Here is a 17,577-nt window from a genome sequence, read left to right as displayed (position 1 = left end):
GTGAAAGAATTCACTTAAAAGGTTGACTCTGCCCAAGAAAAATATGGGGACAAGAAAAGGTTATTATGTCTTGTTGTGGTTAGCAAATACTAAGGGAGAGAGAGAATAGGGGATTAGAAACAACAGTAGCAACCATTATTGGGGGATAAGCAGTAAGGAAGGGCATAGGGGCATGAGAGGTTATTTGGGAGATCATGTTAAGAAAATAGGGGAAAATTATTAACTAACTGAATATTCATTTGAAAATCAGTGAATAAACAAACCTAAAATAAGCAAAAATTCAGAGATATTAAAAATTGGAGATAACACTAAATCAGAAGCCATAAAACCCATAGAATTTATAAGTAAAACTAAAAGCTGGATCTTTAAAAAAAGTAATATAATTTATAAACCTATAACTAATCTGATTAAAAAGAAGACAGAAAATCAAATTAATAAAATAGCAAATGAACAATCAAATGAATAGCAAATTCCACAAAATCAAAAGAAATATGTACAATATATCATGAATAGTTATATGTTTACAAAACTGAAAACACAAAACAAATGGAGGAATATATTGAAAACCAAAATGATCAGAAGACCAGAAAGAGATCTTATAATATGATCCAAATCTCAAATAAGGAAAGAAATCTAGAAAAGCAAACAATAGCAAAAAACGAGGCTTGTTGATAGGACAATTCTATCTAACTTTTAAAGAAGTTAGTACCTATATTTGAAAAATTATTCACAAAAGTGAAAAAGGGGGCAGCTAGGTGGCGCAGTGGATAGAGCAATGGTCTTAGAGTCAGGAGGACCTGAGTTCAATTCCGGCCTCAGACACTTAATAATTACCTAGCTGTGTGATCTTGGGCAAGTCATTCAATCCCATTGCCTTGCAAAAAAAAAGTGAAAAAGAAAGTACTCTTTCAAATCATTTTATGAGATATATCAGGGAAAGATAAAACAAAAAAAACTATAGACCAATATCATTAATGAATATTAATTGAAACATTTTAGACAAAATCCTGTCAAATAGAATGTAATGATTTATCCAAGAAATCATTCATTAAGACTAAGTGAGACTTAAATCAGGGACTTTCAACATAAGGAAAACAATCATATAAAAAAACTAAAACATCCTAAACCTTTGTTTTTGTTTTTTTTGTTTTTTTAGGTTTTTGCAAGGCAAATGGGGTTAAGTGGCTTGCCCAAGGCCACACAGCTAGGTAATTATTAAGTGTCTGAGATCTGATTTGAACCCAGGTACTCCTGACTCCAAGGCCGGTGCTTTATCTACTACGCCACCTAGCCACCCCCATCCTAAACTTTTGACAAAAGTATAATACTCTTCTGAGCTAAACACCCTACAAGCACAGGCAAAGAGGGACACTTTAATATATAACACTTATCTAAATTAAAAAACAAGTATTCTATGCAATAGAGATGCCTTACAACTTTTCCCAATAAAAACAGAAGTGAAGAAAGCAAGGATGTCCTATCTCTTCACTATTATTTGATATGGTTCTAGCATTAAGACAAAGTATACAAAGTATACAAAGAGGAGATAAAATTATCCATTTGTTGTGTTAATCATACTTTTCTTAGGCTAAAAATATAATAACAAAGTTAGTTTTATAAATGAAGTTTGATTCTCTACTATCTTTCCAATAAACATGGGTGGGTGGCATCCTTACAAATACCAACCCTGATACAAAATTCTGGGGACATTTTATATAGAAAGGACAAAGAATCATAAAACCGAGTCAAGTAACCAAAGAGATTTCACCTAGATGACATGGTTTTACAGTATGATCTTCTTATATCTAATAATATTTGCTTCAATTCCACTTAGGCTGGAGAGTAAATGTTTACAAATAGCCATAGGATTGCTCTCTCCTTATCCAAGATGTTTGTTATCTTGTGGTTTGTTGATCCAAGTGAAGGAATTTATTGGTGATATCACTGAGCTGACCAGATAGTACTGACCCAGGCCAAATCAATATTTTAGATGTACCCTACATAGCAGACTGAGATTTTACACACTGAGACAAACATTCAGATTTGTAACAATTAGAGATTAAAAGAGAAATTTTTGATCAGAAATAGAGAATTAAAGAGTATCAAATTTAGAAAACTGATAATAACTATGGTAGTTTACTTGAAAAATCCTAGGGAATCAGTAAAGATACTAATTAAGACAATATCTTCAACAAACTTGCAGTTTTCAAAAATAAATCCTTATATTTCTTTATGAAAAGAACAAACATAAGGAAAAGAAATAGAAAGGCAAATGCCATTCCAAATAACTACAAAATTCACAAAATATCTGGAGATTGAATTACCAAAGCACACCAAAAACAAGTTTACATTTAATTATAAAACATTCCTTCTGAAGTTAATTTATATTTCATTTATATATATATATAATATATATGTACATATATAAAACACATTTAAAATAATAAATATTTTAAATTGGTAATCAAATTGCCAAAGTGATACTTTATAGAACTTTGTCCTTACTTCCTTCCCTTAAAAAACCTGACCCTGTAAGTAGCTGGTTCTACTTTACACTGTTTTTTACTCCTGCATTCTTTGCCCTCTGATTCAATTGCTACTTATCTCTTTTCAAACCTCAATACTAGATTACTCCCACTCTGCTTTCTCTACTCTTCTATTTGCTGCTGAATTCACCAGAGAGACATGTCAACATGTGCCTAGGTCCACCATTAATTTATGTTATTCATAATGTATTGGGCCCTCCTTGCCTCATGCTAAAATCCTTGTGTGCTTCCTACCCTTTTCACAGAAGCTGTTCCATCCTTATTTTCTTTCTTCATTCTCTCTCCTTCCTCTCCACAAAGGACTTCACCTCATATTTCATTTGAGGTCATTCATCAAGAGTTTCATTCCCCCTCCCCCCTTTCTAAACCTCAAATCCTATTCCCCTCCTCACTAGCCTTTTCCTTTCTCTTTTCCTTGGTTCCAGTCTTGGAAGAAGTCTTTTTTTTTTTTTTAGGTTTTTTGCAAGGCAAATGGGGTTAAGTGGCTTGCTCAAGGCCACACGGCTAAGCGTCTGAGACTGGATTTGAACCCAGGTACTCCTGACTTCAGGGCCAGTGCTTTATCCACTGCGCCACCTAGCCGCCCCTGGAAGAAGTCTTCTTGGAGGAAGACCTGTTAAGCTATGACTATGGTTTGTGGTTTCTACAGCATCTGATTATGTTTATAAGGATATATTTCCTTTTCAGAATAACTGCAAATGATATCCTTCTTTACTGGGCAACATAAATGAACAAATCCTGCTTGCTAAAAATAGATACATCCATCCAAACCTGAATACATAGCTATATGAATAATTGAGGACTTTTTCCCCTCGTTAGCATTTTTAAGTACTGAACAGACTTACACAAAAGTCTCCTCTCCTGTCCCACCCCACCCCCATGCATCTGTCTGAGCTCACACTTTCAGGTAGAATTCCAAAGGGGAAATAAAAAGATCCTAATTTAAATTTCATTTTCCTGGCACCATTTTGGTAATTTAGACATGACCACTTTATGTACTGTCAATTATTTATTGCTTTCTTTTGCTTTCCTCCTTAAAATTAGTTGAGAAAGTTTCCTTCTCTTTCTCCAATTATGACTTTAGATAAGGACTCAAGTTTCTGAGATCACAAGTACCTGAAATCTTCTCCAGCCTTTTGTTATACAAACTTGAGGAAATGAGCAAATACAATCACATATCCAACCAATCACTATGGTAAAAAAAATCCTAAAGTATATCTCTGTATGTAGACGAAAGAAGCAACACTTTGCCCTCCAACAGCAGCCATCTCAGAATCCTTGAAAAGCAGGAGGAACATTTTTAACAGGTATCAGAAATAGAATTTTTCTTATGCCCAAGTAAAGCTATGAAGTAATTTTGGAGGAAACATCCATACATCACCTTAATCTAGACACAGATTAAAGGACTGAAACTCTAGCCATGAGCCAACTAGATATATCCTCTAACAAATCACTTCTAGACATAATAATACTATCTAAGGTCTATTTTTATAATTATACAATTCTTTAAGGTTTGCAATCTCCTTTTTTTTAAGGTTTTTGTGAAGCAAATGGGATTAAGTGGCTTGCCCAAGGCCACACAGCTAGGTAATTATTAAGCGTCTGAGACAGGATTGAACCCAGGTACTCCTGACTCCAGGGCTGGTGCTTTATGCCACCTAGCCACCTAGCCACCCTGCAATATACTTTTAAAGAGGGTGCTACTATTCCCATTTTACAGATAAGGAAACTGAGACTCAGATAAACTAATAACTTCCTAAGGATGATATAACTAATAAATGTCTGAAGTGGAATATATAACCAGGTCTTCCTGACACCGACTCTGGGACTGGTCCTGCTCTTTCTCTAAAGTAAGTTTCATGCATATTTTTTGTTTTAACGATTTAAAGGAAATTGTTATTGAATTACATGGATTAGATAGGCCATAAACTTCCTAAAATCATGGGATTCTGTGATTCTGCACTGATTACAGGGAGCAAGAACATGAAGAAAGGTTGTAAGAGCAGAGATGATGGAGTAAGTGACTAGAGAGGGATGGAAACACAAAGTTATGGTGAAGATGACGAATGGGGAACTTTTAGGGTCAAGATCATGGAGATGGCCCAGGTACTGATATTATTTAGAAAAATGAGTCACCTAAAAGCTTATATATTAAGACAACCAAAAGTCTTGGGACAAAGTATTATAAACAGATAAATTGACCCTCAATGGAGAGGTTTCTAGCATGATGGGTGTCCAGAAGAGTCAACTGGGAGCAAGGATTCAGTTTCTTGTAGCTTGGTACATCTGAGGACATGAGAGTAAGAGTGGGATGCACTGGCAAGATTGATTATGTATGAAATGTCTTTAGAAAAAAATCTAGGTTTCAGGGCAGCTAGGTGGCGTAGTGGATAAAGCACCAGCCTTGGAGTCAGGAGTACCTGGGTTCAAATCTGGTCTCAGACGCTTAATAATTGCCTAGCTGTGTGGCCTTGGGCAAGCCACTTGACCCAATTTGCCTTGCAAGAACCTAAAAAAAAAATCTAGGTTTCAATTTTCATGACAGCTAAGAAGAAAGAATATATGATGGGGATGTACTATGTAGGGATGTTTGTTAACAACTGATTTGAGTATTCAAAAAAGCAGAGTAGAATGAGAGGACAGAACTTTTCTTTGAATATCTTGACTTCACTATCATCTTTCCTTTATTTTATGTTCCCTCAACCCTTACATGTTCCCTTGTATAAATTTAGTTATGTGCTTACTGATATAATAATTTGTTGCTTTATAAAAGAATTCTAATATTGTTGATGGTAGAAGCATCCTGGTACTCTTTCCAGTGGAAAGAGTGCTGGAATGGAATCAGAGGAGCTGTATTCAAATCCTAGCCTCAGTTTCCAAAACTGTAAAATGAAGGAGTTGAGCAGTAAGATCAGTCCCTTCCAGTTCTGAGTTTATGATCCTATTATCCTCCCCAGAAGATAGTATGTTATTGCATTCATTGGAGTGATCCAAGGATATATATGTGCTTTATTTTACTGCTATCTCTAGCATCCAATATTTTTCAAGAGAAATAAAGCTTCAAAGGAAACTGACTTTATCTTGACTAATTCAGAATGTTCTCTGAGGGTAAGAACTATGAAGTTTTATACTGAATCAAATAAATGGAGATGGAGTTTTGTTGTTGTTGTTTTTTTAAACATTAAACTAAGGTAAGTAAAACTGAGGTGTCTATGAATATGTGAGTCATTATTAGTTCAGATAAGGAAAACATAGAACCCATAGAAGCCAGGATTATATTTTTGAACCCATCCATCTTTCCAAATATATTTTTCTTCTTCCTCTCTCACCAAGGGATCTGGTCTATATAGAGAGACTCATTTGCTTCCCCTCCACCTTGTTTTGTTCTGTCATTTTTTAAAAACATGATTAACTCTCTGTGACAACCATTTTGAGGTTTCTTGACAAAGATACTGGAGTGCTTTGCCGTTTCCTTTGCCAGCTCATTTTATAAATGAGGAAACTGAGGCAAATGGTTAAGTGACTTTCCCAGGGGTACACAATTAGTAAGTATCTGAGGTTGGATTTGAATTCAGGAAAATGAGTCTTCTTGACTCCAGACCCAGGGCCCTATCCACTATCCCATTTAGCTGCTCCTTCCCCTCCACTTAAGGTCATGTAGATATAATTCTGACTACAGTATTGCATTTGGCAAGTTGACTCCACATTGGGATTGCAGAATTCCTGAGGCACCTAGCATGCAAATTTATTTTTTAAAAAACTTTTTATTGATTTTTTGGCTCTTATATCCCTTTAATATTCCATATATCCCTCCTCATCCCTCTCTCAGATCCATGTCATATGACAATAGTATTTTTTAGAAAGGAAAATAAAAGTCAGTATAACTGATTGATACATTGAAAAAGTGTAAAAATGTGTGCAGTGGTTAATACTTGAGGACCTCCTACCTCCACAGAGGGGGAAGTTGGAGATGTTCTCTGGTATCTATTCATTTAAGGTCCACTTTATATTTATAATGTTGTTACATTTCCTTTGATTTTTTTAGTGTGTCATTCTTTCCATTTATATTAGAGTTACTGTATATTATTTTTTTCTTGGCTACAACTATCCGCTCCCATAGATCTCTCTGTGCTTCTTTGTATCATAATTTCTTATAATATAGTAAAATTCTATTATATTCATGTACCACAATATGTTAATTCGCCCAATAAGATGTGTTTCAACTTTTTTTTCCAGTTTTTAGTTATCACAAAAAGTACTGTCATAGATGTTTTGTAGTATACAGGGAATTCTTTTCTTATTGGTTTCCTCAGGGTATAAGCCCAGTAGTGCAATCTCTGTTTCAAATGGTATGGACATTTTAGTTACTTTATTTGCATAATTCCAAATTGCTTTGCAATGGTTGTATCATTTCACGGGTCCACTCACAATGTATTGGTGTAACTAACTTTCCAACCTCCTTTAACATTGAATCTTGCCCTTCTTTATTTATACTTGACAATTTTGAGGATGTAAAATAAAGCTCCAGGATGTTTTGATTTGTAAGTCTTTTATTAGTAGAGATTTGGATGGTTTTTTAAATTCCAATTGTAAATATTTTGAAATTCTTTTTTTCTTGAGAAGTTTGTTCAAAGCCTCTGATTATATATCTGGAAATGCCTATTAGAGTATACATATATATGGGCATATAAATATACTATAATTTATATATAATTTAGTTTACATTATATATATATGCACATATACATATATATGTTTACATCCAGGTTGTAAGGGACAATATCTCAGAGAAATTAGATTTAAAATGTTTCTATTTGGTCACTTTCCTCTTTAGTCTAAATGTCTTTTTTGCAGTCTGTGAAAAAGTCTTTCAGTTTCAAGTTATCTCTTATGCTGTAAACACAGTATTATGTTCCTTCTTTAATCCTTTTTTTAAAAAGTGACCCTGATCCTACTGGCTCTTTTCCTTTTAACCCAACCCCCAATCTTCTGACCTTTTCCCCCAAGGTTTTATTTTTTTCCTTCTTTCTGCTTTTCTCTGGTTATGTATTTCTTTCTTCTCCTTATTTCTCTTATTCAGTCTAATAGATTTCCCTTTCTTCTCCTCCCCATCAGTTAATCCTGTTCCTTAGATTTACCATTCATTTTTGTAAAATTTTCTCCATTCCTCCCTTCCCTCCTCTCTCCTCAAGACCACAAGCAATCTGATATATAGATTTTTGTGCATTTTCATATTAGACAAATGTTCTTTAGATTTAAATTTCATTTTTTGTGCCCCTGTCTAAAACGGGTTTCCCTCCTTCTCTTCATTATTCATCCTCTTTTATGCTTGCTCTAGGTTCCTATGTTATCTGGTCTCTTTTTTATCTCTCTATTTTCCCTGCTATCAAAGCTTCCAAGCTATTCAGTTTAGGGTCTCCCTTCTAGGCACTTTCTGGCATTGCTTTGTAAGGCTCCAATCACTCCAAGGATTCCCTTTTACATTGTGCCTTGTTTCCAGAACAATGTCAATATTCATAATTAGTAGTAATAATTTTAATAATAATAGCAGCTAACATTTATATAGTGATTATTATGTTCCAGATACCATGTCAAATAACCTTATTCAATCCTCATACTTTCCCTGGGAAGTGGGTATGCTTATTATCCCATGAGACAACTGAGGCAAACAGAAGTTAAGTGACTTGCCCAGGGACACCCAGCAAATAAGTGACTGAGGTCACATTTGAATTGAGGTCCTTGGGTTCTCTGACCCAGTACTAGCAGTTCTGAGGATGCTTTCCCCAGGACTGGTGCTCTGGCACAGCCCCTGAAGGGCTGTGGTCAAACTGGCTGCTGAGGCCCAGACTGAAGCTGGGGTCTCTGAAACACTGAAAAAAAAGGAGAGGGGGAAATAAGCACAGAGGTGGGTTTTTATCCAAGTCTGTGATGTATTTTTGGGTTTGCTAAGATTGGTTTGGGAGGTGGGAGAGAGGTACAGAATGTGCTCCTGGGTTTGGTGGAATTTATTATTTTAAAGATATTATTGATTTCTTGGTGTCCTGGACCATGGGAATAACTAAAGTTGCTTTATATATGGCATGTAACTTCTGTTTTAGGTAGATTTGAGAGGTTCTAGGGATCAGAGAAAAAAATTGTTGTTCACATGACCTGACTCAGAAGTCCCTCAAATTCTTTAGGTGGAGCTAAACAAAATTCTTTACATCCAGGTTGTAAGGGATGATTTATTCTAGAGACCATGAGATCATAGACATGGAACTGGAATGGACTTTAGTTTGCTTTAACTCATTTTACAGATGATGGAACTGAAGCCCAGAGAATGAAATGACTTTCCCAAATTCAATGCAATTCCAATACTCCTTCATAATCCAGAGGATTATAGCTTTATCATCCAAAAATCACCCCCAAAACAACAACCCTCTACCTTCTTATTCAAATTTATAGTCAAATTATTTGATGTCTTACAAAGGAGGTAGGATGATTATATTTACCCTCGTTTTGCAGATAGGAAAACTAATTCTTAGAGTTCCTAAGACTTTATTATTCTATGGTAAATTTTTTTGGGGGCTAAACTTCTCCTAAACATTCATCTAGAGGAACTGAAGGACAGCAAATATCAAACAGTACACAAAGTTCTCTGTAGACTTTGGCTTTAAGTTTGGAGTCACATCTTCCCTTCCCCCTCTGCTCTTTTGACCCCAAGTTGGAACCAGGATCATCATAGCTACAACTTTTTTTTTTTTAGTTTTTGCAAGGCAATAGGGTTAAGTGGCTTGCCCAAGGCCACACAGCTAGGTAATTATTAAGTGTCTGAGGTCAAATTTGAACTCAGGTACTCCTGACTCCAGGGCCAGTGCTCTTATCCATTGCACCACCTAGCTGCTCCAATAGCTACAACTTTTAAGTACTTTTTCCCTGCCCAGTATTTCTGAGGCAACTTCACTCCTAGAACACTTTAAAAAGATATTATCTTGGTGCTATTTTCTTGAGAACACTTTTAGTCAGGTTGGACAAACTCGGAATTATTATTCGCAATTTAATCTTGTTCTTCATTTCTAGTCTAGTTACATAAGTACCAAAGGAGGAAGATCATTGGAGGAACTTCAGTTCCTAATAGGAAAGTGTTTTTTATAAGCTATTCTATGATGTATATATTATTCTTGGGCACTCACTGTTACAGGTTTTCTCCCTAGGTTAAACTTCCTATAACATTTTGTTTACTTAGATCTTAAAAATTAAAGAGGTGTGGCTAGGTGTCCATCCCTAATAGAACCAAGGGTGTTGGAAATTTAAAAAATTATTTGTTTAGTCTCTGTGTACCCTGTGTCTTTTTCTCTCCCTCTACTCTTTTTTTCCTCTCTCTTTCTCTTTCTCTCACAGGGTATGCCTGAAGGTTTTTTTAAGTATTACAAGCAATTTTAAACTGGGGCATCTAACCAGAAAGACTAGAATGTCAGGGATCTTTAGAAATCAGCTTACTTGCAAAGATCTGAACTTTTTTTTTAAGGTTTTTGCAAGACAAATGGGGTTAAGTGGCTTGCCCAAGGCCACACAGCTAGGTAATTATTAAGTGTCTGAGACTGGATTTGAACCCAGGTACTCCTGACTCCAAGGCCTGTGCTTTATCCACTACACCACCTAGCCACCCCCTGAACTTTTTATATTACTTTTTATACTATTCCTTTCCCCAGCTGTTTTTGCAACTTTGGCTGGAGATCAACTGTACTGTATGTATTATAATGCATCCCATGTATCATTAGGATTTTTTTCTTATTTCAATATTTTTAATTATTGGAGGTCTCATCCTTGTGGAATGTGTTTTTCCCTAGGCAAAAGAAAACTATTAATGGTCGAGTATACTGCTAATGGTAAAATAATTGAGAACAAGGTATAATTATAACAATGATTGAGCAGCTAGTTTGAAGTCCTGGTTCTGAAATAACAACTGATAATAATTTCTCAAATATTCATGTAAAGTTTTTTTCCCATCATCTTAACAGCCCAGTACTCAAAATGCAAATAATTAGATAGATCAAATTTGAGCATAGGACTAGATTCTGACCATAATATAAATAATTATATTATTTTCATCAAAGATAGTTTGTAAAACCTAAAAATATGAGCTTTTAATATCATTTCTATCTTTCTAATATATACAGCTACCTCCTAACCATTAATTATATAGATGGCATGCATCATCATCTTCTATCTCCTATTAACTCTCAGTGGAAATTTTAGTATTTATATTTTCTTTTTTTTTTTGCAAGGCAATGGGGTTGAGTGGCTTGCCCAACACCACACAGCTAGGTAATTATTAAGTGTCTGAGGCCAGATTTGAACTCAGGTACTCCTGACTCCAGGGCCAGTACTCTATCCACTGCACCATGTAGCTGCCCCTAGTATTTGTATTTTTCATCCTCCATGATAAAGTATGTTAAATTTGAGGGCATTATTGCTGTTTCACTGTGTACATGTTAATAATACATGTTCAGCCTTGTACTACATGCTTTAAAGGATATCCCAGAAATAGTTTCCTGATACTAAGGGATTTAGAATTTAATTTGGTAAGATATACTTACATGGAGCAACCAGGAAACTATTACAAAACAATGTATTTTCAGATGTATGACAATATACATAATAAAATGTTAACTATTCCTAAGGGAATGAAATGGAATTCAATATGAATGTCATCTGAATTTCAAAGAAAGTTATGATATTAAAGTATATTTTCACTATCTAGATCTGAAAAAAATGAACTTTTCTCTCCTTAGTGAATTATTTCCTAGTCAGTATTCTCAAGTGCACAGAGCACTAATGTATTTTTTTCAGTATATTAACTGAAATAAACATACCAAATATTCCAACATATAGGCATTCTTTGATTATTAGTTGATTTTTTTGAATTCAAGCCAGCATATTGAGAAACATTTCTATTGCTGATTTTTATGTCAGGTGCAAGAGACACATAAGGCAAAGGTGAGTTTCCATGTATATCACTAAAGGTAATATCTAGATTGATGGAATCACAGATTGATATCAAAAACATGTTTCTGAGACATTAAGAAATGTCTTAATTTGGCCACTGATTAAGGTATAATTATTATGAGGCAGAATTAATGTTTTTATAATTTTATAATTTATATAATTTTTTAATTTTATAATTCACATTTTTTTCAATGATACTCATTTAAAATAAAAAAACAATATCCACAAAATTTGGTTTCTGTTGGGCAATAAAAAAAGAAACTGATTAAGATTATAAAGATAAACTTCCTCAAAGCTTATATCCTTATTGCTGACTATCCAATTTCATATACAAAAGCTCCTTTGTTATTATATACATTAGCTCGCAGAACATCAGCCATTACCAAACTATGTGTTATCACAGGAAGTCCAAGAAAACAAGCTCTTTTAGGAATTGGGGGAACCTACACTCTTCAGTGTTAGTCCATATTTGAAGTCTTGAGATTAGCATAAAACAGATAACGTTTCAACATCTTAATTCTTCTTTTAGCATTCATAATTGGGTAGTTAATAAAATAGTTGCTAAACCTAGAAAATTTAGTTAATGTCATTTTTTTTTTATGCTTGATGTACATATCTGGGCTATTATGGAACTTCTTTTGATCTTACCATCTTCAGGAGCATTCTTGTATTCCTTGTCATCCATAACTTCATAGTCAAAACCAAGCAGATCAATAGGGATAGTATGTTTCCTTGCAAAGTTCTGTTGTGCTCCAGTTAAGAATGCTTGAGTGAAGAAAAAGCCTGAGAGCCAAAAGACAGGTGGTGTTCCGGCTTCATACCAATTCTACATAAGGATGGTGGGAGAGATAAAGACTTTCTCACTGTAAATAAGATCTCTCAATTGTTAAGATTTAAAATCTGAAAATAAAAATGGCCATAGAAACCATTCTAATTATATTTTAGGTAAGTTATGTGATGAGCTTACACTATGAGGAGGAAGTGGTGTTACTGCAAGGGGTAAGATAGGGTGGGGTATCCTTTTGTAGACATCTGAGGGAACTGAATTTGAAAGGTACAAATTATTTTCCATGTTTTTCCTTTCCCCAGCTGTTTTTGCAATAAGCATAAAGCCCAAAGCCAAGACAGGAGGACTCCAGGGAGAGAGAACAGAAATGTTCTTAGTCCTGACCCCAGATACATGTTTAAGAAAACTCCAATCTTTTGTTGCTACCAAGACATATCAGGAAGGTATAATTGTTAATACTATAGTAATGATCACTACTCTAGGAACAATAGCAGTGTAGTCTAACTTGTTTAGCCAATATTTCCAAGATGATTAGGCATTTAGATCACTACCATCATGAAATCAACCAAAAGAGTGATTCTTATGACTTAGTAGAGTACTATTCAGTAATAATAAACCAGATTACTCATTGAGTAGCTGGTTGAACTAATTAAAATGCTCAATGTTTTATGTTTCAGGGATCTGAGTTCAGAATTGAAACTTAATGGGAATGCCAATTTAATTAAAGTTTTTTTCTTTATATTTGATTGCCTTGAATGACCTTAATGAAACTGATTTCACTAAAAATGAACATCTGCTACTTGGAGAAGCCTCTAGAAAAATCCATCCTCAAAAATCAGTTTTAATGAACTATAGGCTGACAGGTTAGTGAAATGACTACATAAATTACATCTGGGAATGACTGGCAAGCTGGCTCTTACTGGCAGAGTAATACAAAATGAAATAAAATGAGAAAAAAAGAACCTTGGCTGTATAATAGTTATTAGATTGATTAGGACTTACCTGTAAGAATTTTAACCTGGCAAGGAAATCATTCACATAACTGCCAAGTGGTTTGAGGCTTGGGTAGGATTTTCCCATCCACATTCCTGGAATTTTGCCTATAAGGATGCTTTTTGCAACTTCCTCCAGATCTGAAGACATTACAACAAGTCCCTAAAATAAATTTGACATTCGTTTTTTTTAAAAAAAGAAAGAAAATCAGCCATGTAGCAGGGGCAATCTACTCTTACTCTTTACCTTATCATCTTAAATGTAGTTGGTTACATTTACTTTTTTTTTTTTGATTCTAAACCTCCAGTATTCCTGTTTCACTACCTCACTTCTCCTTAAATCTATTCTACATCTTCACCAAGAATTTGAGGCTTTCCCTTACCATCTTCTCTGTTCTCTCAATTTACTACTCCTGCTATGACCTTATTTTTCCTCTCTTCATAGTCTTGATACTACCTGTTAGTTAGTTCAACTATATACACATTGCCCTCCACTCTTGAATCCCTTGCTAGCCCCAGGATCAAACTGCCCATCATGGATTGCCAATAATCAATCTTGAGTCATGGCCATTATGCACCTTTCTCCATAACTATTTCTGTCCTGTTGAATGCCACAAATATGCCAACTGGGTCCACTACAAATTTATGTTCTACCATCTTACCTGAATCCTAACTGCTGCTGCTTTTTTGGGGGGGGGGGTTGCAAGGCAATGGGGTTAAAAGGACTTGCCCAAGGTCACACAGCTAGGTAATTATTAAGTGTCTGAAGTTAGATTTGAACCCAGGTCCTCCTGACTCCAGGGCTGCTGCTGTATTCACTGTGCCACCTAGCTGCCCCAACTGCTTCTTAATTCAAATAAGTTCTGAATTAATTAAATAAATACCTCTGATGTTTGAGGCATTATGCTAGAACTTTTCCCTTAAAGGGAGAACAGTAACATGGATATTCAGGCACAAGAAATATACAAAAGAAAAACAGAAGAGCTTTACCATGGAGAAGGGCCTGAAGCAAGAACAGCTAGGGGAATCAGAAATGGCTTGTAGGATAAAGGCACTTTAGTTGAATGTTGAAGGGTACCGTGAAGTAGAGATGATCAAGGAGAGCATTTCAAGCCTGGGGGTGGATTTTAGATGGGAGTTGGGAATAGTCTTTGCAAAGGTTCAGAAAACAGCAAATAGGCCAGTTTGAGTAGAATATAGGGTATAAGGGGAAATAATCAATCTGGACAAGTTGGAACCAGATTGTGAAGGGATTTAAATGTCAAAACAGAGTAATCTGTATTTTATCCTAGAAGAAATAGGAAACAATTGAAGTTCTTGAGCTGAGAAGGGACATGATCTGGCCTGTGCTTTAAGAATATCACTACTTCACAATGTCATTGTGAAACTCAAACAAGACATATGTAAAGTGCTTTATAAACTTTAATGGGTTACATTAGTTATTATTTTTCTTGTTGCTTTTCATAGACTATAAATGACCTAAGCTCTTTTCCCTAGATAGTGCCAATTTCTTTACATTTCAGTTTTATTAATTTGTTTTATATTAAATAACTATTTTTTAAATCATCAAGGATTTACTTTCTTTCCTATCTACTTCTTCCCCTGGGCAGTTATCTGGTGCAGTGAATATAGCACTGGCCTTGGAATCAGGAGGACAGAAGTTTGAATCCAACCTCTGACATTTACTAGTTGTGTAACCTTGGGCAAGTTACTTAACCCTGACTGCCTCCATCCAGAGTCATCTCCAGTTGTCCTGATTTATATCTGGCCACTGGACCCAGATGACTCTGGAGGAAAGGCAATCTGGGGCTTAGTACAGCCGCCCCTCACTCAAATCCAATTCATGTGCTTGTCATGGTATCACCTCCCTGATGTCGCGGTCTTCGAAAATGAAGGGCAAACATTATTATTATTACCTCTGCCCCCTCCCATACAACTGTAAAAGGAAAAAAAATCAAAATCTTTTTAAACAAATGTGCAGAGTAGAGCACAGTAAATTTCTACATGGCTCTGTCCAAAAATGTTTGTCATTGTACAGCTTGAAACTGTCTTGAATCTTTCTTTACAATAGCTACTTAGAATGAAAACCTTTCATTAAAATCAATCTATTAGTAGCTATGCCCATTATGTGTTAAATATTGCATGACCTTGAGTAAGTCTCTTAACTAACATGGGTCTCATTTTCATCATCTGTTAAAGGATGGGACTGGCCATTTTCATAACCTCTGAGATTCTTTCTATCTTCCCATGAGACAAGGAAAAAAAAAACCAAAATGCTTCTCTATAGGAAGCTTATGAGGTAATAAAATATAATGTAGACCCTCTTTGTGAAGATATTAGCATGTTTAAATCAATTTATATGTTAACAAATAAGTTACAGAGGGAGGGAAGGAGGAGAAAGAATTTGCAAAGCAATAAAAGCTTTATTTCCCTCCAAGTTTAAGTTTGGATATTAATCATTTCAGATCTAAGGAGACAAAAGATCAGTTACCTTTAACCCTAGCCCACCACTCTAGAATCTGCTTCAAAAGTAGAAGGCATACTCAATAAATATATTCAGTATATGCTTGTGTATTAGTAGTTACCACAGTTCATTGTTGAGCTCTCTCCTTCTAACTCAATAAATAGTAAAAATAGTTTCTCTTTTCTTAATTTAATCTCTTGTTTTTGTAAGGATTAGGCTTTTTTTTTTGCCTGTAGTGTTAAAATCCCCAAGAATCTTCTGCTAGTTGCTACAGAAGAAAGTTTAGGAGTGACAGAAAATGGGAAGAGGCATTATACAGGGAAAATATTTTCATGGTTTTCTTCTTAAGTCATAGGGGAGACTGAGAAAATATTTAAAATCTGAATATGTGAATAAGCTATATGAGATGGAAGCACAATCAGTATATATATAGAAATAACCTCATCATCCCACATCCAAAATATTCAATCATTTGCTAAGTCTTACAGATTCTATCTCTATATCATCTCTTGTTTCTATCACCTTCTCTCTACTCACACCACAACCTCTTCTCCTTCAGGTTTTCTTCACTTCTTGCCCATACTATTGCTCTCATTGGTATACCTGTCTCACAATCTTCCCTTTCCAATTCATCCTACAAAGTCATCTGCCAATGTGCTCTATCCATTTTTTTGAGGGGGGGGGGCGTGACTTGACCAGAGTCATACAGCTAGTAAGTGTCTGAGGTCAAATTTGAACTCAGGTCCTCCTGACTCCAGGACTGGTGCTGTATCCACTATGCCATCTAGCTGACTTATAGCAAAAGTATCTAGTGACTCCTTATTGCCTGATGGATCAAGTACAAGCTCCTTTATCATTGAAAGCCATTGGCAACCTACCTTTCCAATTCACACCACATTCACATCTTAGCTCTGCTTCAGAGAATTTTTGGCTTTTTTTCAAAGCCATGTTTGACTGATTACAACTTCTAGTGTCATTCCTACCCCAAATTATTTTGTATTTACTTTGATTATATTTCATATGTACTTTTGCAGGTACCTGACAGAATATGGGTAGGGACTCTTTCATTTTTGTCTTTGCAGGTCCGATGATTGATTAAAAAATATTTTCCAGGCAGCTAGGATGCACAGTGGATAGAGGACCAGCCCTGGAGTCAGGAGGACCTGAGTTCAAATTTGACCTCAGATACTTAATAATTACCTAGCTGGGCAAATCACCTAACCCCATTGCCTTGCAAAAAAACAAACCAAAACAAAATTCATAGAGACATAGTTCAGATTTATTTCAGACTAGAAAGAAGATAAAACACAATGATTGGCTTTTGAGAGGGAACAGCATCTTACCTTAATAGCTTTCTGGATGTTAATACATGATTCTCTTATGGTATGTAGTAATTTGTTAAACCGTCCCATTTCTTGGACAAGAACAGTGTTCATACTTTGTGTATAGGTTGTTGGGTATCTCCTCATTGCAGCTTCAATATCAAAATTTTTGGGAAGTTTGCCCAAAATGTCACCAGCCACCTCATTTACTACTTCATCTGATGATTTTGCACCAGCACCTGAAGAACGAGACTATAAACAATAGAAAGTTTATCAATCAGACATTCTAATGAAAGTCCAGGAAAATCTGAATCAACATATTCTCAAGCAAAGCAATTCCTACAGTTCATATATAAAACATCTGTACTTTAAAATACATCATATTCTTCCAAATGATTACTTTAGAGAGGTTCCATGATAGAGAATGCCAATTTTGAACAATTTGAAGGAAAGGAGTAACTCAACTTAGTGGAGAAGA

The 17,577-nt window shown here is 35.2% G+C and overlaps 1 protein-coding gene across 9 annotated transcripts in view; it reads right to left on the bottom strand.

The window, feature by feature from the left end:
- The window catches only part of DNAH7 (dynein axonemal heavy chain 7), a 271,696-nt gene that overhangs the window by 35,922 nt on the left and 218,197 nt on the right, over nt 1-17,577 (bottom strand). For 8 of the 9 annotated variants that reach the window (XM_074215439.1, XM_074215442.1, XM_074215441.1 and 5 more), the window contains 3 exons: nt 17,121-17,351; nt 13,324-13,476; nt 12,183-12,360 (listed from right to left, as the gene is read on the bottom strand). In XM_074215439.1, the coding sequence (XP_074071540.1) occupies nt 12,183-12,360; nt 13,324-13,476; nt 17,121-17,351 (562 nt within the window). Of the gene's footprint in view, nt 1-12,182; nt 12,361-13,323; nt 13,477-17,120; nt 17,352-17,577 lie in introns of those variants that run through there. The other variant, XM_074215444.1, reaches the window with a different exon arrangement.

This window comes from Macrotis lagotis, chromosome 1 (assembly GCF_037893015.1).
Source record: "Macrotis lagotis isolate mMagLag1 chromosome 1, bilby.v1.9.chrom.fasta, whole genome shotgun sequence".
NCBI classification, from domain to species: domain Eukaryota; kingdom Metazoa; phylum Chordata; class Mammalia; order Peramelemorphia; family Peramelidae; genus Macrotis; species Macrotis lagotis.
The sequence above is the reverse complement of the archived record's forward strand: the minus strand, read 5'-3'. Positions and strand labels throughout refer to the sequence as shown.